The 11,144-nt window shown below is 36.6% G+C and overlaps 1 protein-coding gene, 1 non-coding gene and 1 pseudogene across 2 annotated transcripts in view; 2 read left to right on the top strand and 1 right to left on the bottom strand.

Annotated features, from left to right (window-relative positions):
* Window positions 1–9,964, bottom strand: part of LOC105303904 (L-lactate dehydrogenase C chain) — a 46,805-nt gene extending 36,841 nt beyond the window's left edge. Inside the window, exons 1-3 of the mRNA XM_011377753.2 lie at window positions 9,885–9,964; window positions 8,823–8,957; window positions 4,081–4,198 (exon numbers count right to left, since the gene is read on the bottom strand). Coding sequence (XP_011376055.2) covers window positions 4,081–4,198; window positions 8,823–8,948 — 244 coding nt within the window. The 5' untranslated portion in view covers window positions 8,949–8,957; window positions 9,885–9,964. The remainder of the gene's footprint in view (window positions 1–4,080; window positions 4,199–8,822; window positions 8,958–9,884) is intronic.
* On the top strand, window positions 505–623 carry LOC111730568. Its single transcript, XR_002776745.1, has one exon. It is a non-coding gene; the product is annotated as a 5S ribosomal RNA (ribosomal RNA).
* On the top strand, window positions 1,843–2,179 carry LOC105303922 (annotated as a pseudogene).
* Window positions 9,965–11,144: the final 1,180 nt, after the last annotated feature.

Genomic DNA, 11,144 nt, shown 5'->3' with positions numbered 1-11,144 from the left:
TTCAAAATTATCTTGAAACTGTCTTTTTACTAATTTGTCCACAGGAATTGTTTTGTCAACATCCATCCTCTTAAAACCTGCTTATATTTTGAAGTTCTAGATGTATTCATGTTCTAGCGTAGCTTGAAATTTCACTTTCTTCAAGGCAATGGAGCCAGGAACAGCATGTCCATAAACAGACAATAGGCAACCCCTGAGCACAACTGTTCTATCTTTGTCAAATGCAACTGCAGAGACTTATTGATGTAGGCCAGCATGTCATGTCGACTTAGGTTATCACTAGTGACTGAAGTTGAGTATACGTTCACTGCCATCTTCACCGCCATCTTCAGCTCTTAGCAAAACCGTGTCCACTGCCCCGTGCGGGCTCCAGTTCTGTCTTCCTCTCCTTGAAACCGCCAGACCCTGCTTGACCCTGCCCGACCGCGCAACAACCTCATGTGTACCACCCCCCCACACCCTATTAAGCACCTACGTAAAGAAATTTTTAAAATATTAAAGTTAGTCTACAGCCATGCCACTCTGAACATGCTGGATCCCGTCTGATCTCAGAAGCTAAGCAGGGTCGGGCCTGGTTAGTACTTGGATGGGAGACCACCTAGGAAGACCAGGTGCTGTAGGCATATTAAAAAAAAAAAAAATTTAAAGTTAACAACGCTGTAAATATCACACAAATTAAACAGAACATCACCAATATCTTGGAAGGCCCTGTGTGCCCCTAACAGGTTGCATCTACATCCTTCATACTCAAAGGTTAACAACCATTCTTAAATGGTGAAAATCACTTTACCCTTAAAAAAAAGGTTTACCACCTTGCCTATTTAAACAACATATTTGTATTAAGTTTTTTGACTAATAAGGTTATATATTACTTTAGCTAATTATTATCCATCTGATATTCATCCATGTTAATGTGTATCCTTGTAGTTCATTCACTTTCACTGCTGTGTAATATCACACTGCATAATTTAAACAATGTAGTATTGATATTCACTGAATTGTTTTCAGTTTGGGACTATTACAAATAGCACCACTATATAGTCGTGTACATATATCCTAGTGCACATGTGCACAAGTTTCTCTTGGGAATATTGCTAGGAGTCCAATTTCTGGGTTGTAGAATGTGTTCATGTTCAACTCCTATTGTTTCACATCCTGACAAACAGTATTATCACACTTTTGCCAGTCTAATGAGTGTTTAATGGTATATTGATATGCTTTTTATTTTCCTTGCCTTTGTTACTAATGAGATTTTCTTTTCATATATTTATAGGCTATTTGAGTTTCTTTGTGAAGTGTTTGAGTTTTTTCCCATTTTTCTATTGGGCTATGTATATTTGTCTTATTATACTAGCACTTTTATTCTGAATACTATTCCTTTGTCAGTTGTTTATGTTGCAAATATCTTCTCTCAGTTTATGGCTTGTCTCTTCACCCTTTTACAGTGTTTTTTATGAACACAGACTCTAAACTCTATATTCTTTTCTGTTTGTACTTTTTGTGTCTTTGTGTTTAATTCTTCCCTACCCTGGGGTCATAAAGGTATCCTATATTATCTTCTAAACTGAAGCTTTAAAGTTTTGCCTTTCACATTTTGGTCTTTAACCAACCTAGAATTAATTTTTGTGTGTATTATCAGGTAAGAGTTTAACTTTATTTCTTTCCATGAAAATAACCATTACCATAATAAAAAAAATTATAAGTCCATAAATTTCCCAATATTGTAGTGTTATGTAACACTACAATGAGTGTTATATAACAATCTTTTGTGTGTCTCTGCACTTAATTAGTGTAGCTTTATAATAAGTCTTGATATCTGGTAAGGTCTCACCACCTGTTTTTTTCCAAGTGTCCTGCTGACTGTGCAACCCAGGCTGTTGTCATGGTGAATCGGAACATAAAAGTCAAGGGGAGGCTGCAGCAGCTCTTCAAGTATGGCCAGTTTGCCATCCACTGGAGCTTTATTCCACTTGTGATTAATGGGGTTTAAGAGGGGTGCAGATTCTAGAATCCCTAAATTAACTGTTTTAGGCCTACTTTGGGAATAAAGAACTATTTGGTCATCTGGATTTGGAAGCAATCAATGGATAGCAATGACATGGGAGATTTGCGTTCCAGCTGGGATAAGAGGTGGGACATCATTTGTACATTCACCAGTTGGATGGCACAGGGTTCTTACTACACAGATGCATCTGGAGCAGAGTGAAAATTCTATTGACTTATTTATGATAGACTATCACAAAGTAAGTATTTTAACAACGTTTTTAAAAAGCATCTTGTCTGTTCTTGGACCTTTCACTTTCTGAATGATTTTAGAATTAGTTTACCATATAAAACAATAACAAAATCTGTTTAGTTGCCATTGCATATAATCTACAATCACTATGGGAAAAATGGACATCTTACAATATTGATCCATACATCTGACACATTGATCCATACAAAACAATTTACCAGAAAACAGCTGATCCATATATAACCTGACATATTACTAGAAATTAAAGACTGAATGATTTTTTTAAGAATTTTAATACTGTAGTAGCTCTTTTGACTCTACTTAACCAATTCAATAGGTTAACTGATATAAAATATACTGATTGCAAAGGTACACTGAATACTCTCAACTAGAAGACATCTAATATGTCTGTGTACTTCCGCTCATTAGTTGCTGCATATCAAGAATTAGTCATGTTTATACCCAAATGTATTTATGCCAATTATATTTATTAATTACACAATACTATGTAAATCACTAAAATATAAGTGAGAAAGAAATGCACAGGAAAGATAAATACTACATTCAGGATTGAGATCTGAATAGATGTTACATATGGAATGTATCAACTGAATTGGTAATGTTTCACTTCTTTTGCTGGGTGTTGGATACATTGATGTTTGTTATACTTAAACTCTTTACATTTCAAATATTTCATAATATTTTAAAATAATTGTTTCTATGAAAATTAAGTCGAATGCCTTGGAAAGACATGTTAAAAGCAAGTTGTTTTAAAATTATCCTTTCGGGTGCGAGAGAAATAAAAGTGAAGGAAAACCACAAAAATTTAGTAGTTTTGTGATCGAATTGCTTCATGAGTATCTTTAAATTAATTATAGTATTTTAAAGAAACTTAAATAATCACTATTGGTGTGCTTTTAAAAATATACTGCAAAACTCCAAGCAGCTCAATCATACTCAAAGGCCTTGCCCTACAATCAGAAAATTAGCAAATGAATTTCTAAGTATCTTTACATGTTTTAGGTCAACATAAAATGTTTATGATGACTCTTTCTAACAGTATTTTTAAACTATGTAACCACCTTTAGTTTCAATCATGTTAGATATGAGGGCTTCTAGTAGAAAGTATGTCTGTTGAATCAAATTACCAAAGAATGCACTATACACTTTAGTGCATGATAAAATAATTATTTTTCCTAATTCTTTGAGGCTTCTTAGGTGGTCAAGACATGATGCTAATGTTAATGGGGCCAAGCTTTCCATTTCCTGTCTATACTCTATAGCCTTGAAACCTGATCTTCTATAAACACAAAAAGAAAACGAGGTTAAAGAGCATTGATCAATATATCAATAATATTACAAAAACTATTTAAGACTGCATATCCTTTGAAAAATCTGTAAGACTGAACAAGTTTAAAAAGCATTTATATGTCCGTTATATAAAAAAAACAAATGAATAGAAAAAGGAAATACCCAAAACTTATCAGAAGAGATTTAAATTTTTTTTATACTTCTTTGTATTTACCAAATTTTCTCCAATAAGAATGAAAAGTTCTACTTTTGAAAAACTAACTGTCTATGACTATGCCACCCTGAACACTCATGATCTCGTCTGATGGTGAAGTTACGCAGGGTCGGGCCTGGTTAGTACTTGGATGGGAGACCACCTAGGAATACTGAGTGCTGTAGGCTTTAAAAAAAAAAAAAAAAAAAATTAACCTTTAAAACTATATGTCTTAACAATAATGGTGCTATTTTTAATTTAATACTTATAAATATCAGTTTGGTAAAACTCGTTACATCTTTTAAAACTCTGAAGATAACTTTATAAAACTAAAATTAACCTTTTCCAGAAGTAATCTTTAAAGTATTAAAGAAAAGACTGCCATGCTGAAGATCCATCATTTCTCCCTTCAATCTGTCTGCGGCGATATCAACAAGGGTGAGTTCGTCAGTCAAATCCTAAAATACATGAAAGCTCTGAATAAAATTTTCTGGAAAAATGTTCCTATTTAAGTTTTATGAGAATTGAGAAAAAAATTTATGTAGCTACTTTATAGTCAAAGAAAAGTTATATTTTTAATAGAAAAGATGATATAAAACTGGTGTTTTTCAAATATGCCTAGAGTGACCAGAAGTCAAGGTAAACAACAGAATGTAGCAAAACATATTAATTGCTTTGCCTTAATATAATTGTTAATCTTTTTAGAATTGGGTTTTTTCCACTTCAGCTAACAGTTCAAAACCAATGAAAAGTTATGAAATTCTTTCAAAAGATTTTATTATATTTAATCCTATGCCTAATTTCTGAATTGGCTGAAACTGTTTTTAGAATGCATCCTAATGGCCTGAATAGAAAGGAAGCCACCTGTAGGAACCCATTCCATGTGGTTCAGTACAGTACAATTAATGTCAGTCCTCTAACCTAGGGGTAGATGAACATATAACCAGACCCAACTAATTGTTCCATTCTTCCTTCTGGCCACAGTCATTAGTTCATAAATGGGCATATGGCCCAAGCATAACAAATGACCACAAAGCCTATGAGGTTTGAAAATGGAAGATGAGAAATTAAAACTAATTTGTCTTTGAAATCATAAGCTCTAAGAATGACATAAGACTCTAAGAACAAACTGTATAGCCATATTTACCATCATACAGAAAGACCCTGACTGAGAATTAAGCCAACAGAGGAACTATAAACCAAGATATACAGAGACTGTGTATGGACATGTCTGAATTCCAGAATTTAGTAGTACCTGAAGCTAGCTCTACTCTTAGATGTTCTAGTTATATGAACAATATATTGTCTCTGTATTGCTTACTCCAATTTCAATTGAGTTTTCATCACACATGCAGAATATAGAACTATATAGGAGTATATTCCTTCAGATTCCAGTAGCCAGATTTCAAAGTCGAGCAGTAAAGGAAAGGTATTAAAGTCCCTATTTAATAATATTTTTTCTCATATCAGGTATCATCTGGACTTTTTGGAAAACTGTAAATTCTAAAATTTACTAAATTATGGGTTACATATCAGAAATAGGAGGAGGACAAGGAGTTTCACCCAGAAGGATCACATATCACTTTTCGGCTAACTGATAAAAAAAAAAAAAAGATTTTTTAAGATTTTTTAAGATTTTTTTTTTTTACATCAGTCTGTGTATAGGTCTGGACAGGAAAACAGAAACCAATGTAAGCATTTCAACAAAAGGAATTTAATATAGGGAATTGGTTAGACAAATGCTGTAGAGCTGAAAGAGCAAAAAGGTAACACTTGAGGTAACCCAGAGATAGTAACTGCACTTTGAAATATCACACCTACACCTAAGGCTGAAGAAAGAGAGAGACTAAAAGAGATGCTTCATGAGACTAGTCTCAGAACTCTGGAGGCTGCTGATACCACTGAAGGGGCATGGTGAGGCCAATGCTGGGAGTTCTAAAAGAAACTGGAGGGCTAGAACCAACTTCTACCATTAGAGCAAAGGGCTTGTTTAGCCTTTCTGAAGCTGCTGGGATGACTGTGACCAGAACAACAAACCATAAGGAAGAAGGAAGTCACTGCTCTCCTCCAGCCTTCCTACTTCCCTCTAGTGCCCCTATTGAAAGAAACTAACAAGATGCCAAATGGCAAAGGAGAAAGAGATTAAGCAGAAATCCAGCACCAGTATCACAAAGCAGAGAAAGTTGGATTTGGAGCTGAATGACAATAATAACCAACACAGCCTATTTCTAAATTATATTATGACTGATTTATTTTCCTTCTCAACAGGTTATTAACCAGACAATTCTCTTATCAAGGGAAACTTCCCAGCTCCATTTATCTTGACTGTCAAAGACAGAACTCAAAATAATCCCTAAAAGTTTTTGTTAACTATATCTCTGAGGGTCATTTCTTAAATAGAGCTCCAAATAGAGACTCTGGGCTTGTTTAGCCTTTCTGAATCTTTTAAGAATAGTTATGAGCATCCTAGGAACTTTTCTCCAGGGAGTTCCAGAGCAACCACAGTAAGGTAGAGAGCAAGAGACTAAAAATCAATCTAAGGAAAACAGCTGTGGCCACTCTACTTTGTACAGGACAAGGAAGTAGGTTGTACAGCTAAAACCTTAGGTTGTACTCTTAAAAACTTTACATGTACTTATAAACCCTTTAAAGTCCACCTTTCAGTGACATATGTAGGTGTCATGGTCCTCATTACAGCCTATATATCCCTTTAAGTCAATGGGCTCTATTTTAATATCCCTTATCACTTCCTATTTATTCCACAATACATATCAATGTGACCTGAAGACAAAGTCCTGAACTATTCTGCTTCACTTGGGTATCTGCCAGAATACAAGAGATTCTAGTAAAAAATAAATGGGCTTGAACAAATGACCTTTCTCACAACTAGAGTTGTGAAATGTCCGATAATATGCCTTGGAGTAGGCTTTTTGTGATTCATTGTGCTGAGCACTCAGTGAATTCTTTATATCTGCAAAGTCATGCCCTTCGGTTTTGGAATTGTTTATCTCTTAAATAATTTTCTTCCTGCTTTTTCTTGTTTCGTACTGAAACATCAGTCAGCTACTGGATCTCCTGATTGACACTGTAAGTTTATCTCTATTCTATATGTCATCTTTCTCTGACAGTCTGCTTTCTAGAAGCCCAGTGGCAGTAGGAGGATTCTTGCCTCACTGTCTAATATGTAGATTTTCAATGCATTCTACTGCTTTCAATAAAATGTCTGTCCTCTATTGTCCTTAATGTCTTGAGTGCAGAGCCTGTCTGATTCAATTTCTTCAAAGAATTAACTGCTTCCCCTTGTCTGCTGGGATGTGAGAGGTGGTTGCCCAGTTGTTTAAGGTGGAAAAGAGAATCTGATGGCTTTCCTTTTCATCATATAAACTTCTAACCAATCCCTCCTGTTATTTGTCTCATCCGTCACCTCCACCTTGTGAAGCAACTGGTAATTCCGATTACTGGGCCTTTCTGGAATTTAACTGGCTTTGCATCTTCTAGTCATATGTCTTTACAGGGTTCCAAAAATTGTCTAAATAATACAGAAAAGCTTTTAAGAGCACAGGATATGTGTCCGGATTGCCAAGATCTGAATTCTGGCCCCTTCGCCTACTAGCCATTTGACCACGGGCAAGCTACTTAACATCTGTGCTCTAGTATTCTCACATAAGTGGAGGATAATAGTACCTACCTCCTAAGGTTGTTATAAAGATTAAATAATACCTTTAAAACATTTAGAGAGGCAAAAGACTTATACACTGAAAACTATAAAAGGTTGCTGAAACAAATTAAAGAAGTCAAAAATAAGTGAAAGGACATCCCAAGTTCATGGATTGGAAGGCTTAATATTGCTAAGATGTCAAAACTACACAAAGTGATCTATACAGATTTCATGGAACTCCTATCGAAATCCTAATAGCAATTTTTTTTTTTAAAGAAATAGAAGAGTACATTATAAAATTTACATGGACTCAAAGGACTCCAAATAGCCAAAACCATCTTGAAAAAAAACAAAGTTAGTGGTTTCATCCTTCCCAATTTCAAAACTTACTACAAAGCTACAGTAATCAAAATAGTGTGGTAATAGAATAAAGATAGACATATAGAGCAATGGGACAGGATAGAGAGCCCTGAAATAAACCCTCATGTATACGGCCAAATGATTTTTGAGGGTTTCAAGATGAATCAATGAGGAAATATACCATCAAATGGTATATTTACATGCAAAAGAATGAAGCTAGATCATTTACCTTATACCATACACATAGTTAATTTGAAATAGATCAAAGATCTAAATGTAAGACCTAAAACTATAAAACTCGTAAAACATAGGAGAAAAGCTTCATGACAATGAATTTGGCAATGATTTTTGGCCATGATACCAGAAACACTGGCAACGAAAGTAAAAGTGATATATTGAATTACAGTAAAATTAAAAACTTCTGTGCATCAAAAGACACAATCAACAGAGTAAAAGGAAACATACGGAATGAGAGAAAATATTTGAAAATCATGTACCTGATAAGTGGGTTAATATCTAGAATATAAAAAGATCTCCTACAACTCAACAACAACAATAACCTAATTTAAAAATGGGCAAAAGGTTTAAATAGACATTTCTCCAAAGAAGCTATATAAATGGCCAATAAGCATATGAAAAAATGCTCTGGAAATGGAAAGTAAAATTAAAGAACTTTCATTGTTACTTTATTAAATTTGGTACTTTTTATTTTTCAATGAGCATGTAATACTCGTACAATTTAAAAAAATTAAAGTATAAGCCATTGGGAAATATGATGTTCACCCATTACTCTTCAAGAAAGGCAATTTGTGGATCATTTCAACAGACGTTATAATATTTAATAATCCAATCAATGTGCCTCCTATGAATAAGTCTAAAATAGTCTAGCAATGCCTGACACGTAGTAAACCCCTAATAAATGATCCTTAAATTGCGTTAAAATCAGATGAGAGGATACATATTTGCCGTCAAGGGATTAGCCCTGCAACCCTGAATTTACTAACACCTACAAGACCTAAAAGTGCTTACTTGACATTCGGCCACAGCATGGCCTTATCACTTACCTTCAATAAGATACAAATAGCACAAGCCATGCCTACAGCACCAGTTCCAACAATGGTGATCTTCCGCTGGGAAACTTCATCATCCTCAATTAGATTCTCAATAAGCTGCTCCTTGACCGTTGACATTTTGAGAACCTGATAAGGATAATGCAATTTCAGCGGAGTCAAACTCCCTAAATTAATCACCCTCATAGCTACCGATGTACTTAACCATATTGAACACCTAAAAACTACCCGCTGAATTTGCAGAAAGTTTGAGAGAAGCCAAAGAAAGAATTTCCTGGTCAAGGGTGTAGAGTGGTAGCGCAAGGCCAAGTCTATCAATGGTAGAGTTGTGGAATCAACGGCCTTTTGATTTCTCCCTGCCCTCAGCCACCATTTTCGCCCAGTACCAAATGCTCACAGATGCTCTGCTTCGCGCAACTCACCGCCTTTAAGGAAGATTTTTTTAAAAATAGTGACTCCGGAAAAAAATTGCAACGTCACCTGAGCTGCGAAGCCAGGAGACGGTTACTCGCCAGACCGTTACGTGAGCACGCTCCCACTCGCGTCAGCACGCGAGCTCCGCCCCGCCCCCGGCCGACCCAGGCGCAGGCGCACGGGCAGACGCTCGCCGTCTTCTCAGTTAGCGGGTTTTTGGGATGCATGTGGGTACATCCTCATAATATCCGTGTGGGGAATGCTAGACGATTTGGGAATGTGCAAGAAAGGATATTGGAGTGTTATTTCCTTCAGCCGGCCTAGGCCTGGGTTTGATTTTAGGGTCGTGGCGTCTTTGGAGCCCCCACTACCACCCGGCCAGGCTCGAAGCCCACGTAGGAAAGAATCCTCCTGGGAGCATCTCCTAGTCTTAGAGGGATGTTAGCTTAAAATAGCATCCTGCAGAAATTACTTCCTAATCCTGAGGTGCCAGTGGTTGGTTGAGGTAAGATGGGCAGCTAGTTCGAACCGTCCTAACTTGCTTCTTTTGGAGAGAGCATGTTAAAGGGACCCGGGCCCCAAGAATGAAAAGAAATTTAAGTGTAGACTTGAGATTGACCAACCTGACTTCGAGGAACATACTTTTTGATGCACTTATCACAGCTTTGTCCAAGCATTCCTTTGCAGGAATTTGAAAATTTATTAAGCTCTGTAACACAAGGGTGAATGCTGAAATAAAATGAGAACAGGATAGTAATGAAAAGGAAAGGCCGGGTCTGGTTTTCTAAGGGTAATTTTAATTTATGCCAAGAATGTATTTATAACACACAACAGGACACAACCTCCCCTGTCATCTTTTGTCCTTTGCATTTGAATCATTTTCAAAATCTAAACGTTAATTCATTTTCTGTATCAAAGCCTATAATTTTTCAAATATAGTTCCGATCATTCAATAACACTGCGTAAAATCCTTTAATAGCTCTCTATTAGAGTTAAAATAACCAATTTTTACAACCTAAAAGACATTGAAAATTTTGCCTCCTTCTGCCCCTACTCTTTCTGCAACTTTATCTCAAAACACTCTTACCACATTCTCCCCAGCTTTTGACAGCTTTTTCTTGGCTCAGGACTTTTTGCTCTTCCCTATATCTGGAAAGCTCTTCGCCAGCCCTTCTCAGAGTTCATTCTTCATTTTCGGTTTTGAGCATAAATGTCAGTTCTTCTAGCTTTCCTTGACCAATGTGTCAACCACCTCGCTACGTATCTTATAGCACTTTCTCTCATGGCACTTTCATAGCCTACTACTGTTGCAGGATTCTCGAACAGAGAGATAGGACATCAAGGCTACTAGCAGGAAGCAGTGTTTATTGATGCCAGCACTGGCTCAGCGGATTCTTATCCAAAGGCTGAGCCCTGATTGTAACATAACGGGCAGTTTTATATAGTCTTGTCATTCCTACACAGCTACAGATATAAAGAAGAACATTGATTGGTTGGCAAGCTATGAGAAAACTGATGTTAGCCAAAGAGTCCTTGGGGTGGAGGGGAGGGCAGTCAGGAATGAACTCATTCAAGCAGGAAATGGCCAGGCAGGGTCAGGCTGCCACATTCCCCACTTTGATGCTCGGTCCCAGGACTGGGTCAGAGAGCATCATCTCCTTCTTTTAATTTTTGGTTTAGGGGTTGATACCTCCACAGCATGAGGACTTATGCTGCAGTTTTTCTTTCTACTATAGCCTCTGTGAGGGAGGTGGTTGATCAGATAACAAGAGGCAATAGGCATGGGAGGAGGAGGCAGGTCTAGAGGAGGAGGACTACTATCCCAACCACAGTCTTAAAGCCACCAAAAGTGGAGAATGAGCCTCCAAAGAGGTTAGTAGGGTCCTATCCTTTCCAACTTTG

Source organism: Pteropus vampyrus, unplaced genomic scaffold (genome assembly GCF_000151845.1).
Source record: "Pteropus vampyrus isolate Shadow unplaced genomic scaffold, Pvam_2.0 Scaffold321, whole genome shotgun sequence".
Classification (NCBI taxonomy): Eukaryota; Metazoa; Chordata; class Mammalia; order Chiroptera; family Pteropodidae; genus Pteropus; species Pteropus vampyrus.
The sequence above is the reverse complement of the archived record's forward strand: the minus strand, read 5'-3'. Positions and strand labels throughout refer to the sequence as shown.